General features: G+C 45.0%; 1 protein-coding gene across 5 annotated transcripts in view; it reads left to right on the top strand.

The window, feature by feature from the left end:
• CHD5 (chromodomain helicase DNA binding protein 5) overlaps positions 1 to 19,979 on the top strand; it is a 477,691-nt gene that overhangs the window by 257,993 nt on the left and 199,719 nt on the right. For all 5 annotated transcript variants that reach the window (XM_063943432.1, XM_063943431.1, XM_063943430.1 and 2 more), the window contains 3 exons: positions 9,329 to 9,553; positions 14,447 to 14,647; positions 15,468 to 15,679. In XM_063943432.1, the coding sequence (XP_063799502.1) occupies positions 9,329 to 9,553; positions 14,447 to 14,647; positions 15,468 to 15,679 (638 nt within the window). The remainder of the gene's footprint in view (positions 1 to 9,328; positions 9,554 to 14,446; positions 14,648 to 15,467; positions 15,680 to 19,979) is intronic.

Below are 19,979 nucleotides of genomic sequence, written 5' to 3' on the forward strand. Positions count from 1 at the left end.
AAACTTTTGGCCTAGAATTCTGGGGATCCGGTCTGAAGATCGACAGTGTCTAGGTCGACAATGTTTAGGTCAACCACTATAGGTAGACAGTCACTAGGTTGACAGGGTCAGAAGGTCGACAGGGGCAGAAGGTCGACATGTTCTAGGTCGACAGTTCAAAAGGTCGACATGAGTTTTAAAAATAAATATTTTTTTTAACTTTTTCATACTTAACGATCCACGTGGACTACGATTGGAACGGTAATCTAAAGCATGGCGAGCGAAGCGAGCCATGCGAGGGGACACGGTGCACTAATTGGGGTTCCCGGTCACTCTACGAAGAACACGACACCAAAAAAACATAAAAAACTCATGTCGACCTTTTGGCCTGTCGACCTAAAACATGTCGACCTTCTGACCCTGTCGACCTTCTGACCCTGTCGACCTAGTGACTGTCCACCTATAGGGGTCGACCTAAAAATTGTTGACCTAGACACTGTCCACACCCAGAATTCTGGTACTCTTGAGAAACACTGCCATATGCCTTAAAAGTTGCCCTAGTTTCACTAGTCATGTGCCTGGGATGGAAAGCACCGATTAATTCTGTATATCAGTGTTTCCCAACTACAGTCCTCAAGTCACACTAACAGTCCAGATTTTAAGGATAGTCATACTTAAGCACAATTATTTTGATTTAAAATCTGTGCTCAAGCATGAATATCACCTAGAATTTGTGGTTACCTAGGAGACTGCAAGTCATTAAATTACTATCTAATGACTATGTAATCATTAGTCATCTGCTAAGCACTTTTATTTATTTCCAATCTAGAATTATGCTAAATAACAAAACTTTATTTTCTAAATTGTATGAAACAACTTTCAGCAAATGAACTGGGTAAATAACATGCTTGTATCGTTTATCTAGGTATAAACACTTCAGAAGAGCTAAATGTCTTCATTTTGCAGGGATATTAGTAAAGTTCTGTACTGATGACTATATAGTATTAAAATAATGGTCATTATTTCTGTTGATGGTAATAATGATTTCTCTGACGTCCTAGTGGATGCTGGGAACTCCGAAAGGACCATGGGGAATAGCGGCTCCGCAGGAGACTGGGCACAACTAAAGAAAGCTTTTAGGTCACCTGGTGTGCACTGGCTCCTCCCACTATGACCCTCCTCCAAGCCTCAGTTAGATTTTGTGCCCGGCCGAGGTTGGATGCACACTAGGGGCTCTCCTGAGCTTCTAAAAAGAAAGTATATAATTAGGTTTTTTATTTTACAGTGAGACCTGCTGGCAACAGGCTCACTGCAGCGAGGGACTAAGGGGAGAAGAAGCGAACCTACCTGCTTGCAGCTAGCTTGGGCTTCTTAGGCTACTGGACACCATTAGCTCCAGAGGGATCGACCGCATGGAACTGGCCTTGGTGTTCGGTCCCGGAGCCGCGCCGCCGTCCCCCTTACAGAGCCAGAAGCAAGAAGAGGTCCGGAAAATCGGCGGCAGAAGACATCAGTCTTCACCAAGGTAGCGCACAGCACTGCAGCTGTGCGCCATTGCTCCTCATACACACTTCACACTCTGGTCACTGAGGGTGCAGGGCGCTAGGGGGGGGCGCCCTGAGCAGCAATAAAAACACCTTGGCTGGCAAAAATACCACAATATATAGCCCCAGAGGCTATGTATGTGATAATTACCCCTGCCAGAATCCATAAAAAAGCGGGAGAAAAGTCCGCGAAAAAGGGGCGGAGCTATCTCCTTCAGCACACTGGCGCCATTTCTCCCTCACAGCTCCGCTGGAAGGAAGCTCCCTGGCTCTCCCCTGCAGTCTACACTACAGAAAAGGGTAAAAAAGAGAGGGGGGGCACTAAATTTAGGCGCAGTATATATAACAGCAGCTATAGGGGACATAATTCAGTTAGTCCCTGCATTATATAGCGCTCTGGTGTGTGCTGGCATACTCTCACTCTGTCTCCCCAAAGGGCTTTTGTGGGTCCTGTCCTCTGTTAGAGCATTCCCTGTGTGTGTGCGGTGTGTCGGTACGGCTGTGTCGACATGTTTGATGAGGATAATGATGTGGAGGCGGAACAGATGCCTATAGAAGGGATGTCACCCCCTGCGGGGCAGACACCTGAGTGGATGGACTTATGGAAGGAATTGCGTGCACGTGTCGACTCCTTACACAAAAAATTTGACGACATGCCAAATGCGGGACAGCCGGCTTCTCAGCTCGTGCCTGTCCAGGCGTCTCAAAGGCCATCGGGGGCTCTAAAACGCCCGCTACCTCAGATGGCAGACGCGGATGTCGACACGGATACTGACACCAGTGTCGACGACGATGAGTCTAGTCTAATGTCCACTAAGGCCATTCGTTGCATGATTGAAGCAATGAAAGAGGTGTTACAAATTTCTGATATAAACCCAGGTACCACTAAAAAGGGTATTATGTTTGGGGAGAAAAAACTACCCGTAGTTTTTCCCCCATCAGAAGAATTAAATGAAGTGTGTGAAGAAGCGTGGGCTTTCCCTGATAAAAGATTGGTAATCTCTAAGAAGTTACTAATGGCGTTCCCTTTCCCGCCAGAGGATAGGTCACGTTGGGAGACACCCCCTAGGGTGGATAAAGCGCTCACACGTTTGTCTAAAAAGGTGGCACTACCGTCTCCGGATACGGCCACCCTCAAGGAACCTGCTGATAGAAAGCAGGAGGCGATCCTGAAGTCTGTATATACACACTCAGGCATTATACTTAGACCAGCTATTGCTTCAGCATGGATGTGCAGTGCTGCCGCTGCGTGGTCAGATTCCCTGTCAGAAAATATTGACACCCTAGACAGGGACACTATTCTGCTAACCATAGAGCATATAAAAGACTCAGTCTTATACATGAGAGATGCACAGAGGGAGATCTGCCGGCTGGCATCTAAAATAAGTGCATTGTCCATTTCTGCTAGGAGAGGCTTATGGACTCGCCAGTGGACAGGGGATGCAGATTCAAAAAGGCACATGGAAGTTTTGCCTTATAAGGGTGAGGAGTTATTTGGGGATGGTCTCTCGGACCTAGTTTCCACAGCAACTGCTGGGAAGTCAGCATTTTTACCCCATGTTCCCTCACAGCCTAAAAAGGCGCCGTTTTATCAGGTACAGTCCTTTCGGACTCAGAAAAACAGGCGTGGAAAAGGCGGGTCCTTTCTGTCCTCCCCCGCTTCTTCCAAGTCCGCCGCATGACGGTGGGGCTCCACAGGCGGAGCCAGGTACGTGGGGGGCCGCCTCAAAAATTTCAGCGATCAGTGGGCTCGCTCACAGGTGGATCCCTGGATCCTGCAAATAGTATCTCAAGGGTACAAACTGGAATTCGAGGCGTCTCCACCCCACCGGTTCCTAAAAAATCTGCCTTGCCGATTACTCCTTCAGACAGGGAGGCTTTGCTAGCGGCAATTCACAAGCTGTATTCCCAGCAGGTGATAATCAAGGTGCCCCTACTTCAACAAGGACGGGGTTACTATTCCACACTGTTTGTGGTACCGAAACCGGACGGTTTGGTGAGACCCATTTTAAATTTGAAATCCTTGAACACATACATAAAAAAATTCAAGTTCAAGATGGAATCGCTCAGGGCGGTTATTGCAAGCCTGGACGAGGGGGATTACATGGTATCCCTGGACATCAAGGATGCTTACCTGCATGTCCCCATTTACTATCCTCACCAGGAGTACCTCAGATTTGTGGTACAGGATTGCCATTACCAATTCCAGACGCTGCCGTTTGGACTCTCCACGGCACCGAGGGTGTTTACCAAGGTAATGGCGGAAATGATGATACTTCTTCGAAGAAAGGGAGTTTTAATTATCCCGTACTTGGACGATCTCCTAATAAAGGCGAGGTCAGAGGAACAGTTGTTGGTGGGAGTAGCACTATCTCAGGAGGTGCTACACCAGCACGGTTGGATTCTGAATATTCCAAAATCACAGCTGGTTCCGACGACACGTCTACTGTTCCTGGGTATGATTCTGGATACAGTCCAGAAAAAAGTGTTTCTCCCGGAGGAGAAAGCCAAGGAGCTGTCATCTCTAGTCAGAGACCTCCTGAAACCAAAACAGGTATCGGTGCATCACTGCACGCGGGTCCTGGGAAAGATGGTGGCTTCTTACGAAGCAATTCCTTTCGGCAGGTTCCATGCCAGAATTTTTCAGTGGGACCTGTTGGACCAATGGTCCGGATCGCATCTTCAGATGCATCGCCTAATAACCCTGTCTCCAAGAACCAGGGTGTCTCTGCTGTGGTGGCTGCAGAGTGCTCATCTTCTAGAGGGCCGCAGATTCGGCATACAGGACTGGGTGACCACGGATGCCAGCCTTCGAGGCTGGGGGGCAGTCACACAGGGAAGAAACTTCCAAGGACTATGGTCGAGTCAGGAGACTTCCCTACACATAAATATTCTGGAACTAAGGGCCATTTACAATGCCCTAAGTCAGGCAAAATCCCTGCTTCTACACCAGCCGGTACTGATCCAGTCAGACAACATCACGGCAGTCGCCCATGTAAATCGACAGGGCGGCACAAGAAGCAGGATGGCAATGGCAGAAGCCACAAGGATTCTCCGATGGGCGGAAAATCACATACTAGCACTGTCAGCAGTGTTCATTCCGGGAGTGGACAACTGGGAAGCAGACTTTCTCAGCAGGCACGACCTCCACCCGGGAGAGTGGGGACTTCATCCAGAAGTCTTCACGCTGATTGTAAATCGATGGGAACGGCCACAGGTGGACATGATGGCGTCCCGCCTAAACAAAAAACTAGAGAGATATTGCGCCAGGTCAAGGGACCCTCAGGCGATAGCTGTGGACGCTCTAGTGACACCGTCGGTGTACCAGTCAGTTTATGTGTTCCCTCCTCTGCCTCTCATACCAAGGGTACTGAGAATAATAAGAAAACGAGGAGTAAGAACAATACTCGTGGTTCCGGATTGGCCAAGACGAGCGTGGTACCCGGAACTTCAAGAGATGATCTCAGAGGACCCATGGCCTCTGCCGCTCAGACAGGACCTGCTGCAGCAGGGGCCCTGTCTGTTCCAAGACTTACCGCGGCTGCGTTTGACGGCATGGCGGTTGAACGCCGGATCCTGAAGGAAAAGGGCATTCCGGAGGAAGTCATTCCTACGCTGATTAAAGCCAGGAAAGATGTAACTGCAAAGCATTATCACCGCATATGGCGGAAATATGGTGCTTGGTGTGAGGCCAAAAAGGCCCCAACAGAGGAATTTCAACTAGGTCGATTTCTGCATTTCCTACAAGCAGGAGTGACTATGGGCCTGAAATTAGGCTCCATTAAGGTACAGATCTCGGCTCTGTCGATTTTCTTCCAGAAAGAACTAGCTTCACTACCTGAAGTTCAGACGTTTGTGAAAGGAGTGCTGCATATTCAGCCCCCGTTTGTGCCTCCAGTGGCACCTTGGGATCTCAACGTGGTGTTGAGTTTCTTAAAATCACATTGGTTTGAGCCACTTAAAACCGTGGATCTAAAATATCTCACGTGGAAAGTGGTCATGTTATTGGCCTTGGCTTCAGCCAGGCGTGTGTCAGAATTGGCAGCTTTGTCATGTAAAAGCCCTTATCTGATTTTCCATATGGATAGGGCGGAATTGAGGACTCGTCCCCAGTTTCTCCCTAAGGTGGTATCAGCTTTTCACTTGAACCAACCTATTGTGGTGCCTGCGGCTACTAGGGACTTGGAGGATTCCAAGTTACTGGACGTAGTCAGGGCCTTGAAAATTTATGTTTCCAGGACGGCTAGAGTCAGGAAAACTGACTCGCTATTTATCCTGTATGCACCCAACAAACTGGATGCTCCTGCTTCTAAGCAGACTATTGCTCGCTGGATTTGTAGCACAATTCAGCTGGCGCATTCTGCGGCTTGACTGCTGCATCCTAAATCAGTAAAAGCCCATTCCACAAGGAAGGTGGGCTCATCTTGGGCGGCTGCCCGAGGGGTCTCGGCTTTACAACTTTGCCGAGCTGCTACTTGGTCAGGGGCAAACACGTTTGCAAAATTCTACAAATTTGATACCCTGGCTGAGGAGGACCTTGAGTTCTCTCATTCGGTGCTGCAGAGTCATCCGCACTCTCCCGCCCGTTTGGGAGCTTTGGTATAATCCCCATGGTCCTTTCGGAGTTCCCAGCATCCACTAGGACGTCAGAGAAAATAAGATTTTACTCACCGGTAAATCTATTTCTCGTAGTCCGTAGTGGATGCTGGGCGCCCATCCCAAGTGCGGATTGTCTGCAATACTTGTACATAGTTATTGTTAACTAAAGGGTTATTGTTGAGCCATCTGTTGAGAGGCTCAGTTGTTTTCATACTGTTAAACTGGGTATAGTATCACGAGTTATACGGTGTGATTGGTGTGGCTGGTAGGAGTCTTACCCGGGATTCAAAATCCTTCCTTATTATGTCAGCTCGTCCGGGCACAGTGTCCTAACTGAGGCTTGGAGGAGGGTCATAGTGGGAGGAGCCAGTGCACACCAGGTGACCTAAAAGCTTTCTTTAGTTGTGCCCAGTCTCCTGCGGAGCCGCTATTCCCCATGGTCCTTTCGGAGTTCCCAGCATCCACTACGGACTACGAGAAATAGATTTACCGGTGAGTAAAATCTTATTTTTTCTAGTGCAAACATATTCTTCTTTTCTGTAGCACTAATTGCTTATCCAGTTTACCGAATTAGCTCCTATGGGGAAATTCAACTGTGCCCAAAAAATATTTTGCTGAAAAAAAAATTAGCTTTACTGCATTTTTTTGCCCAATGTTTTTTTTAGAGGCAATCCAAGACCGTTTTTTTGGTTTAAAAAAAATCCGGTTTTCGCGATTGCGTCCACGAAAAACTTCACTTATTGGGGATTTTATTGCAGGACCTCAACAGGTTCCCTCCCAAAAATGATGTATAAGTGACGTGCATGGGCTAATTGGATAGCCACCGGGGGATCAATTAGCCACATCTATCTATCTATCTATCTGTCTATCTATCTATCTATCTATCTATCTATCTATCTATCTATCTATCTATCTATCTATCTAGTGTCAAACTGGGGCATAAAGGGCCCACCTGGGAAAAGGCAGTGTTAGGGGGCCATGCTTAGAGGCTCCTTGATAAATATATATAGTAAATACTGCTATTGCATGCATGATAATTTACCAGACTAATCACAGCAATGCACTGTAGAAAATACACTATCTATTTATCTATCTATCTATCTATCTATCTATCTATCTATCTATCTATCTATCTATCTATCTATCTATCTATCTATCTATGTATACAGTACTGTGCAAAAGTTTTAAGCAGGTGTGGAAAATATGCTGCAAAGTCAGAATGCTATCAAAAATAGAAGTGTTAATATTTTAATTTTAACAATTAACAAAATGCAAAGTGAATGAACAGAAGAGAAATCTAAATCAAATCAGTATGTGGTGTGACCACCCTTTTGCCTTCAAAACAACATCAATTCTAGGTACACTTGCGCACAGTTTTTGAAGGAACTCGGCAGGGAGGTTGTTTCAAATGTGTTGGAGAACTAACCACAGATCTCCTGTGGATGTAGGCTTGCTCAAATCCTTTTGTCTCTGCATGTAATCCCAGACAGACTCGATAATGTTTATATAAGGGCTCTGTGGAATCCATAGCGTCACTTCCAGGTCTCCTTGTTCTTCTTTATGCTGAAGATAGTTCTTAATGACATTGGCTGTACGTTTGGGATCGTTGTCCTGCTGCAGAATACGTTTGGAGCCAATCAGACTCCTTCCTGATGGTATTGCATGATAGATAAGTACCTGCCAGTATTTCTCAGCATTGAGGCACAAAGAAATGGGCAACGTTGAGGACCGTAGATGCAATGGTTGGCCAAGGAAACTTAGTGCATTAGAGGAAAAACACATATTATATAATAAAGCAGATCAGGGAGAGAGCTGCTCAGGATATGATATTGATATATAATATGATATTGATCAGGGCTGTAAGGAGGAATGCAGCTGCACTGGGCAGGATGGCCTGGGGGCGGTACCAGCCGTACCTACCCTCGGCTGCAGACCATGTTCTGCTTCGGCTCAAGGCTCCCGCACTGTGTGGGGAGAGACACTTTGGGCCGGATGTAATGACGTCCGAGATCGTCCGGCATCTCGCACCTCCGGCGATCTTGGACATTGTTACATACGACCCTATGTCTTCTCCCCACGTGCCGTGGGAGCTGTTCTGCCACCTGGAGGTCTGTCAGATGCTGTCAGCAGCAAGCTACCGCAAAATCAAAGTGACCACCCGCCCGTCCCCTGGGGTGATTAGTTATGATAACTTGAGCACAGTCAGGGGGTGGGTGCAGCACGGTGCTGATATTGACATCTTATCAATTCCGGCAATCAAAAAAACATTCTTATTCGACATTTTTTTCTCCCTATTCGATTGTACCCTGTTTTTTTTCAGCCAGACATTTTTCTATTTTTGGCCGAAAAACCAAGGGGACGGGATAAGTTCCTGAAACCATGTGTTTTCACGAATGAAATGGTAGTGATAGGGCTGGTTATTGGGGATTTTCATTAACTGCCGGCATCGGGGAAATTTGATTATTCCTGGGGAGGGTGTCCCATGGCTAATTATATATCCCCTTTTGAAACCCTGAAGTCTTTGGTCAAATTATATTTACCGTTATAAAATAGCGATTCAGTGTTTTATCAGTGAAATTGTTGCATACAGCGTTTTTGTCTACCTTGAAAGATACGGCAGACAAAGTGTAGGAATTATTTTCCGTTTGTTTTGAACTTGCTGGCAGAAAACGTGATGAATAGCGAGATCCGCCATATTTCACTCCTCAGAGAAAAGTTAAAAACAGTATTAATGCCTTTGGGCTTCGCCTGGGCTAGGTACAGTATGTTTTATCTCAAGCTATTAAACATTCCTCTGTGGACCTATTTAAAACTGTGATCTGTCTGGCTTTATGTGACGTACTCTAGGTTTTTACTGTGCGTGTACAGATTAGGTTAGTAGAGTTGACAGTTATTACATATGTTTTTTTATTTATTTTGAGCATTTTCATCTGTGAGCTTGGCTGGTCTGCCCAACGCCACAAGTAGGTGGGCTTGTATTTTACCCATGGTGACTCCTCCCACTTATGCCGGGACACACAAGTGGATCGGTTTATGGCCCATTGCTGCATCTGAAAAATTTATCATTTTATTCCTTAGCGAAATCTGTAACTGAACGTTCTGCATGCAAATTAAGTTAATTACATTTTTCATTCTATTAATGCAGAATGTACTGTAGTAGAAGAGTCCCAGAACTTGGTAACATGACAATTATTATTTGCCTTCAGGAAAAAGAAGGAATCCAGTGGGAACCAAAAGATGAAGATGAAGATGATGAGGATGGAGTAGACGAGGAGGATGAGGAAGATGATCACATGGAGTTTTGTCGTGTCTGTAAAGATGGAGGGGAGCTCTTGTGCTGTGACACTTGCCCCTCCTCTTACCATTTGCACTGTCTTAACCCACCTTTGCCTGAAATACCAAATGGTGAATGGTTATGTCCACGTTGCACAGTAAGTCGCTTTTAAATATGTTTTCAGTCTCCGCTTCACACATTTTTTCTGAATGTGACATTTTATTTACAGCCCCAGGTTTGTGTTCCTTAAATTTCAGTTTCCCCCATTGCCACACCCACATGCACTGCCCCATAGCCACACCCACATGCACTGCCCCATAGCCACACACACACACACACACACATACACACACACACACACACACACACTGGCCCATAGCCCACCAGCCATATGACACACACACACACACACGCACACACACACACACACACACACACACACACACACACACACACACACACACACAACTGCCTGCTCCACCCCCTCACAGCACCCACAGCTTACCGTTCTGGGTGCAGAAGGAGGTGGAGGTTGCAGGCTCACAGCATTCCATATGCGCATTGAGAGGGGGCCCAGGTGCCAGCAATGTTGATCAGCACCAGCTGGCGCACTGGCAGTCAGCAGACAACCAAGGTGATACTGCCAGCTGTAGTATTACAAATTTGCTGCTGGCAGTGAGCTAATCGGAGCTCACAGACCGGTAGCCAATCAGGGCCTATCGAGTGGCAGCTTCTTATTGGCTTCTGGTCCACAAGCTCCAATTCTCTCGAAGCCAGTGCTATATTCAAAATACTGCCGCCGCCTTTTTATCCATGCTGGTCCTGATCAACACTGCTATCCCCCGGCCCCCTCGCGGTCTTGGCCCAGGGAGTACGCAGCATCGGATCATCTGCAACACCAAGATGCCAGGAAATCTCTGTCGGAAGACGGAAACTTTGGTCTTGGCACTGCCACACAACGAAGGCGACTCGCATCTGTTTTGAAAAAAACAGCTGCCATCACCGCCCCGTCCTCACCCCTAAGCAGCTGCAGACTGCCAATCACATGACGTTTGCAGCCGTAGTGTGTCCGACAATGCAGGACATACAGTATATATCCGGCGCAAAGTACTGAACATCTGTACATTGCATCTGCTGCCAAACCTGCGTCAGGACCTTAAACAGGTCCCATGTGTGTGGCATGACTGTCATTTCAACTATTAATTCAGACTGCTAATGCATGGGATTGTGCAGATAGGTACCTATGGGATATTGTTGCATTTGTCTTCCAGAAATGTTATAAAGGGCCGGGAAAATTCCCGTTACTTAGTCCTCAGGTTTTCTTTCTCAGAGATATGGGAGCCCTGCTTATATTCCACACATTCCCTTGCATATTCATTTACTGTGTGTTAATCATTATGCCTCATTTAATGCAACTGTACCCTTGAAAATGTTATTTGCCTAATTGAGCCTAGCAGAGGAATGTATGTAGAAGACATATTTCATGTTATCCCTCTGCGCAGTCTGTGAGCACACTTAGACAGCTGTGTCTGCCAGCTCACTGCCGGCCGTGCCTCTTGTCAGTCTCTTTGTGTCCTGGGAAGTCACACACATACCCCGTGCCAGTAATCCAGGCTTCGGAGTGGGTGTGCTGTCTGAGGCTTCGCACCTTAGTAACAATGACAGAGGAGCTCCGGAAGGAAATAAAGAGAAATACATCTAATAATGGAACAGTACTAAATGGCCAGCTGACTTAGTAGCATCATCATCATCATAGGAAGCCGTACAGCCAAATTGCTTATATACATCCATCCCTTATTATTTATATTACAGAAATATAAAGGGGGTTCTTCTAATTAGAGTTTAAGCACTATAATTAGGGTTGCTATAATGTCCTTCAACCAGGGACCCATGAATTAAACAGGTTCTGTGTCTGTCCATGTCAACATTCTGTTGGCATTCAGAATCTGTCGACATTCAGGACCTGTCAACCTTCTGAATGTCAACTAGCTGACCAGATACCAGCCGCAGAACCTGTGTAATTCACATGGGTCCCTAATTAAAGGGATAATGTAGCAGTCGTAAGGATAAGGTGAATGCTAGGCCCAGGCTCATGGTTCCCTCTAATGTATAGCAGTAGTCAGAGTAGTATCTGACTTCTAGCAGAACAATTTGGTGATCATGTGACGTGTTCCCGTGTATAACTCATAAAGGTCACCCAGCTGCTTGTTCTTGGGATAGATGCAGAACTGTAAGGTGTCCTCAGTGCTTTGGCGCTATCTAGACACATTCCATAGGGGTTGATGAATATGTTATGTCAACAGTCACTAGGCCCACAGTTATTATGCCGACACAGCACTTCCGTTGTGGGTGTAATGCTTCTAATTTGGCAGTGCGGGCCTTATAAGGATAAACATGGCAGTAAGCGGCATGTTGTAAAGTTACGAAACCTGCACTGTCAGAATGCTGTCAGTAGCGTTACACCCGTGTTGGGATCCCTGACTCCGACACTTTTGTGTTAGCAGGGGCGTAACCAGAACTTTGTGGGCCCCATAGCAACATTTTTAAGGGCCCCCGTCCCAATGCTTCTAGAGAGACACTTCTCTGCAGCAGTTGTTAATTTTATGCCCTATAATAGCGCCCAAGTTCATTTTCTGAACCGTAGTAGAACCTTATTTAATGTTATGCCCCATAGTAGAGGCATAGTTTCTTTTATGAATCGTAGTAGTGCTTAAGTTCACCATATATCACATTTCAGGGCTGCCAGTACACATTATGCCACATATAGTACTCCCCGTTCATATTGTGCCTCATTACAGTGCCCCAGTTCATATTATATAACATTAAAATGCCCTCCAGTTCATTTTATAACACACTACAATGAGCAGGTCCAGGGGCATACCTAGATATATTGCAGGCCCCAAGGAAATAGTTTGAAAGGACCCCTACGTACCACCCAATGGCGAAAAATGTATATAACACATGTAACTTTGAGAGGGAAGGTGGGCCCCTCACAGCTCTGGGCCCCATAGCAGCCGCACTGCTTGCACCTATGGTAGCTACAGCCTTGTGTGTTAGTATAGTCACCGTGGACTTAGTGACTGTCAATATGCTGACCACATACCTTTCCATAGGATTTCAACTCTGTGTCACAGCCGTGGCTCATGGTGAGGAAGATTACTGATGCCACACACATCAGTTGCATGAGGGCAATACAAGTTATTGGTAACATCACTGGTTTTGTGTATTTTGCTTTGTGCAGAGTGCGTGCACAGTCCTTCCCATATCCGCCTCAGGAATACAAGTTCGTACTGCCCTGATGTAGGATTGTTGTTTTAATCTGTAATGTTTGTGTAGCTCGGTGCTTTGTAGCCCCCAGGAACTTTCTTACCCACATGCCTTGTACCCGCAAGACATTAGCATGAGTCATTGCTGTGTTATACAAGGCCTAACTCTGTCAGTGTTTAAGTAACCAACATAACCAACGTTACTATTATCCTTCATTATTATAGCACCAACTAATTCCACGCACTTTGAAGTCAGAAAACAAGGCCGGGATGTAATGAAGTCTGGATTTGGCAGCTGTGGGGGAATGCCGGTCGAACTCGGATGTTTTTTTAAAGGAGCAATCATGTACAAGGCTAAACCATGCCTTGTGCAGTACATGATTGCCCCTTTATAAAAAGGACTTCATTACATCCCACCCCATATCTTCACCATAAATGGAATCCAAGGTCCTAGTGCTGTGAGGTGGTGACATATACAACACGGTGTCACAGCATTTTGTACAGAAGAATGTAAAATGTGTCATTCATTTTGGGGCTGAGACCTTTTTACCCATTACCTCATCAGGACACAGGAAGCAGTTTTCCGCAGAAAAACCTTTTTAATGCAAACAGTTGCTGATAGTGGGAATATGGCGCTGTGCAATGTGAGAACAGTGTGAAAATGGACCGTCTTAATCTATAATTGCCGTCACCTGTGTTGAACTAGATATTTCAGAAGAAGGGTGTTTCAGCACAGGTGACAGCATTCATAAATTAAGAGGAAAGTCCAGGAACAGAGCATTGTGTCCCTCCTGTAATGGGTCATGTTGAGATGTGGTGACATTCTGGATGTTACTGTATATCAGACTACTGACTGCTCTGAATACAGTAATTCTGCCCACCCTGTATATTGCATACTTGCTTCTCCCAGAACGTCTGTGAGACTCCTGTATTCCGGGAGAGGGGAACGGTAGGCAAGTATGATATATTGCAGACTGCTTCTGATCCCACCCACACTACTCATGTGTATGTGACACTGGAGCCTCAGACAGCTGCTTTTCATTTCTTAGCCGGGCTATTACATCATGTAATCTCCTCATCATATCATGCCACTATTTGTCCACTCAGCAGAAGCTCTTCATCTGCAGATCGGCGTCTGTGCTATGATTTATTTGAGATGCCGTGAAATTTATGAGGGGCCCTCAGAGTTTAGTTTTACCCCCATCTGCTGCAGTTGAGCTAGAAACGATTCACAAAGTATTTATCCCTGTAAGTAAAGGTCCTTTTAAGGTGTTTAAATCAATGGGGGCAGATGTATTATGCCTGGAGACAGCATAAGGAAGTGATAAACCAGTGATAAGTGCAAGGTGATAAACGCACCAGCCAATCAGATCCTAACTGTTAATTTACATATTGGAGCTGATTGGCTGGTACGTTTATCACCTTGCACTTATCACTGGTTTATCACTTCCTTATGTCTTCTCCTGGTTAATACATCTGCCCCATAGATTGCAATTGAACAGTCTGCGTCCTAGCCTGGACGTGTGCGCGAAACATCCACCACCTTTTTATTCCATCATTATTTTCTATCATTGCTTCAGGGCTATAGACACCCCCTCATGGCTCATACATCATACCTCGGAGCTGTTCCGATTTGGGCTTGACAATAACTTTGGTCATGTAGTTTATCCCCTATATGTGCCCACACTTCCTCCATACATTACACCTAATTGTATTCCATTCCAGCTGCTGAGAACATTTCCATAGGTCTCTAGAGTTATACTGTTGGTTCTTCTTATTCACAGTGTCTGCCCTTAAAGGGCAAAGTACAAAGAATCCTACACTGGGTGTGGAGAGAGCCTCCTTTACATATATCAGGGCCACCCTGTGAGATCGACCCCCTTATGCCGCCCCCAAAGCCTGTGGAAGGCATTCCGGAGCGTGAGTTCTTTGTCAAGTGGGCTGGGCTCTCCTATTGGCACTGCTCATGGGTGAAAGAGTTACAGGTGAGAAACTCGTCCTTTTCAGTCAAAATCTTATTGATGGACATTTGTGGAAACTTTTCCATGGGTAACAATGTATAAAAGCTTGTGTTGACCTTGGCAACCAATTAGATGTTTGCTTTCATTTCTAAATGGCTATACCAGTAATAAATAGAATGTGATTTGTTGCTATGGGCACATAGTTGTACACAGTTGTCTGTAGAACATTTTTCATAAATCTCTTCATTGATTCTTTCAATATTCATGGTGCAGATTTACTAAGCTTTGGAAAGTGATAAAGTGGAGAGAGCTAAAGGACCAACCAATCAGTTGTTACAGGCTGTGTTTGTAAAATGACAGTTAAGGAGCTGATTGGTTGGTAGTTTATCTCTCTCAACTTTATCTCTCCCCAAGACGAGGTACATCTGGCCCCATGTCTACGAACATCTGTCTGTCAAGCCCAGCTCCCAAATCTTGTTGTCTCTAAATGCATGTTCCCTTTAAAAACCTTACATAGATAAATTGCTTGATTTATATAAAAAAAAAAAATTTGTTTACAGTATTCAACATGTTAATTGTAGTACACCTGGACACCCTACGCGTTTCATTGCTGAAACTTTGTAACTCTGTGAACCTGAGAAACCCTGTTGGAATGATGAATACAGGCTTGAATATGGCTGAACCTATTAGATTTTCTTGAATTTAGCTTGGTTAGTTTTTAATAAATCAAAAATTAGAGAAACTCTGTCAAATATTAAAAATGTTCTATTGATTTAGGGAACTAGTTCAGGTAATGATATTGCCTAATGTATGTATTTAGTACTTATGGTTTATTGTGTTCCAGCTGGAACTTTACCACACAGTGATGTTTCGGAATTACCAAAGAAAGAATGACATGGATGACCCGCCACCATATGACTATGGTTCCGGGGACGAGGACACCAAGAGTGAGAAAAGGAAAACTAAAGACCCTCATTATGCAAAAATGGAGGAGAAGTTCTATCGTTATGGCATAAAACCGGAGTGGATGATGATACATCGGATAATGAATCACAGGTAGGAGAATGACAACATTTTAAGGATGAAATCTACAGATTTGTAATTTATGAATGTAAGTCAACATGGTAACAGGTTTATGTCGATGGTAACTGTTATATAGGGTGAATTCTGAAGTCAAGCCGGCAAACTGTGTCTCAGTATTCAACAGCTGGACCTGTATGCGAATGGTGGCAATTAGTTTGGTTGGTCAATGCCAAAGACACACGGCAATAATATCCTCTCCATTCCATAGAACACTTTTGACTTGGATCACTTGTCATTTGGACCTGAATGTGGAACTTTGCCTTGTAAATTTTAGACATGTGGCTAAATTGTCTGACAAGTAGGTCTGTTCATGAAGCAGTGAAAAGAGTGGAGGAGTTGCCCATGGCAACCAATCAGTGTTGCGGTAACATTTATGAAAGTGCATTCTATAAAATTATACGTAGCAGCTGATTGTTTGCCATGGGCAACTTCTCCACTGGCTCACTTCTCCACACTTTTCACTGCTTCATGAATAGACCCCAGTATCACTTATATGTTCTCAACTTAAAAACAGAATATATGTCAAACACATTTTAGCTCTTTTAGGCTTGTGTATTACTGTATGGGCTTGCGTCTATGGTTTCTATATGGTTTCTCTAGATCAAGTTGGTATTTACTAAATGTTGGCATAAAAAGTTATTGGACCTAGTGGAACTGACCGGTGCTCAGCGGTTAGAACCTTGCTCCACTTTCTTCAGCCATAATTAGTGTTGGGTTGTTGAACCGGTTTAATCAGCGACAGACTCTGGAGATCACCGTACACTGATGTTCAGAGCTGCTGAAACTAGGGGTACAACAATGGTACCAGAGGAGGGACCTTTGCTAGTAAATCATCAAAAATCATTAAGTAGTGGTTATCGAGGCATGTGGTATCTACTTTGCTTATGTGCAGTCCCTTAACTGTACTACTGCCATAATGCCTATTTACCACATTAACATAGCTGGTAAATTGTATTGTTTGGACTTCTGTTGATTTGTCTATATTCACTTGTATGCTGGCTTTGCCTCAGTAAAACAATAATTATAATTAAAAAGTTATGCTCATCTCTGTAAATTGCTAGTGGTTAATTAGTGTTACGGTTAATTATGGTTGTGTTCAAAGATATTTTGAGAAACGCTGAGACCACAAAGAGGAGTTGGTCAATAGGTTTAGCTGTTGGCCACAAAATGCACAAGCCCACACTGAGCGAAATGCAGCTGGATTTTGATGTTTGGTCGATTGCGGCCCTTTATGTCTGGAGAGGCGGATGGTAGGTGCACAAGTGTATTTTGGCACAGTAGAGGCCTGTACCTCCTGGAGGTACCATCCAGTTTCCAGATATGTTCATAGGTGGTGTAAAAGGCCTAGTGTAAAGTCACGTGTTAATGCTGTCAATCATTGCAATGATGATGAATAGAGACTTATTGGGAATATCATGTTAGGTTATGCAATGTGGCCGAGCAGATACCTCCAGGACTTGGGATTGTAATAAGTAGGGAATGACCAAACACTGGCCCTCATTCCGAGTCGTTCACACGCTAGCTGCTTTTAGCAGCATTGCACACACTATGCCCACTGGGAGTATATCTTAGGCTAGCAGAATAGCGAACGAAAAATTAGCAAAACTGCTACTAAATAATTCTTAGCAGTTTCTGAGTAGCTCCAGACCTACTCACAGATTGCGATCAGCTCAGTCCGTTTAGTTTCTGGTTTGACGTCACAAGCCACTACCCCGTTTCTCCAGACGCTCCCGCGGTTTTCCCTGACACGCATGCGTTTTTTTGCAAACGCCGGGAAAACGCTGAGTTGCCGCCCAGAAACGCCCCTTTCCTGTCAATCATTTAACGAACAGCAGTGCGACTGAAAAGCGCAGCAGAAGCCACAGCAAAACTGCTAAGTTTTGTGTTAAATAACTAAGCGCATGCGCCCTGCGTGCCTTGCGCATGCGCAATTTGCAACAAATTGCAGCATAGCGAAAATCGGCAACGAGCGATCAACTCGGAATGACCCCCACTGTCGGAACTGATAGAGTAGTGACAGTGAAGGTGAAAATATGAATAAGTAAAAAATGAAGCTTAATGAGGATTTTTGAAAGGCTGCTAATTGATGGGCTACAGAGACTGCTGTAAGTATTTCCAATCAGTACGTGATAAAAGTATATGTTTAGTTGTATTATACCATCTTCTTTCTGCTGTGAATATCTTGCTGTATTGCTGTCCCCCTAGCAATAGGGAAGAGTCTCTTTTAAGACTTTTGAGCGAATAAACATCTTTTGCCTGAAGACGACCGCTCTAGTGACCAGCAGGGGTATTCCAAACATAGCCCCATTCTCTGACTGTCCAGAGTAACCCTAGCGTCTCCAAGCTCTGCCTTTCGCCAGCTACCGTGTAGGGGCATGGTCAAGTGGAGATCAGTCAACACCACACAAGTGTGGTAAGACAGCGTGTTGACGCATACAGAGCAGAACTGTGGTTCCATAAGCCACGGGAATAAGGAGTCTGGTGGTGGCAGCTTTGTACCCGCCCACTGCGCAGTGGTTGGAGTCAGTAACAGGCGGTTACTGACAGTTACTGACCGTAAGCGGGAATCCCCTAATTGGCCATGTCCCATGTGGCCTAAACCCGTTCCGTGACCGTGTGACGCAAGTCAGTGAGGGCTTGGAAAGCGTCCGGTCACAGAAGGAGACAATGGATAAATAACTTTATTTGATAATGAGGAACGTTATAAGCATGCCGTGATCTCCTGTACAGAGTGAGCAGAGGTGGAGGCAGGCAGTTATAGAAATACAATGTAAACATTGTTCTGAGTTCTGTACAAAGCCTAAAACTGCATGCAGAGCACCCCAGACCAACATGTATGTTCTGTAGGGCCATTCACCCATGAAACTCTTTATAAAGTAATACAGTATTACAGCTAAGTCGGGGGGGGGACAATGGGCGCTCTCAGACCTCACCTGGATGATCACAGGAAACTGTTAGATATAATGGGTGGTATTTCTGCTTTGGGGTGTAATATATCTTTCTCAGAATCTTTGGAAGTGCTATTACTGCCCACTTGGATGTAGTCTAGTAGCGTATAAATAAAAATACCTGCGATATACATTATTAACAATCACAGAGCGGAATCTGACCTTGGCAGTAAAATGCTGCATATATTGCACATAAAAGTACTTTACGGTCAGTGGTTTCAAAATTTGTTTTGTGGAAATACCATGAAGACATCATTTGTAATTTTGACACGCTCACACTTGTGTTCAGCACCGGCATCAATTACTCTGCTGTATATAAGCAATGCTGCAGTCTGAAAGCAAAATATATTTATCCTTAAAACGTCAAATCCATTTCCCTTCCTTCTCTGCAGCAATGAGCAAAGTGTCTACGCCTTCTCCTTACTGCCATGTAGGGCGCAAGAAGGCTAGCCTGCTCTCTGTCCTTATCCTGCTGCCCACACCTGGTTATAGCATCTCTGGCCTACACTGAAAAATGTCACTCACACTCATACGCAGTCACTCACACTCCAGATACAGATAATCTCAAAAACATTCAACCCCAACAGGCCCTTCATATTTCTATGCATATGGTCTGTGGGTTTGACTAGCAGCTCTTGTTGGCTTTAGTGATAGTCCACATGGGTCTACCTGTACTGTCAGTGAATAGAAGTATAGCTGGTGCATACAGGCTTCTTCACATAACATGATATGGAAGTGCAAAAACATGGCTTCCTGTTCTTGCACGTCCTTATCCATCATGCATTATGTTAAAAATACCAGATGTAATGAAGGAGGTACGGGTGGCCATAGGTGCGGGTTTCCTTGCCGAACCTAGAATTTTTTTAAAGCGGCAATCATGTACAAGGCAAAACCGTGCCTTGTAAATGATTGCTGCTTTAAAAAAATGTCAGTGTTCGTCCGGGAACCCGCACCTCCTGGCATCTCGGGCTTTATTACGTCCAGCCCCATATCTGCTTTTTTTTTTATCTCACAGGGATCACTGATCTCTTGTAAAATGACGTTACTCCTCTGTCCAGGCTAAAGGGGCAGGTTAGGAGGACTAAAACCATATACGTGCAGTTAGCCTTATACTACACAAGATGGAGGCAGCCATTTTATGAACTGAGCCAATATTCTGCCCACCAAGTACCTCTCGCTTCAGTGTTTGCCAGTAGTGCCAGTGAATTGATAGGCTGCATTGGTTTCTCTTTCACAATATGACATGCCTATGGAATTCCTGGGGATATTTACTAAGCAGTGATAAGAGTGGAGAAGTGAGCCAGTGGAGAAGTTGCCCATGGCAA

This window comes from Pseudophryne corroboree, chromosome 10, assembly GCF_028390025.1.
Source record: "Pseudophryne corroboree isolate aPseCor3 chromosome 10, aPseCor3.hap2, whole genome shotgun sequence".
NCBI lineage: Eukaryota > Metazoa > Chordata > Amphibia > Anura > Myobatrachidae > Pseudophryne > Pseudophryne corroboree.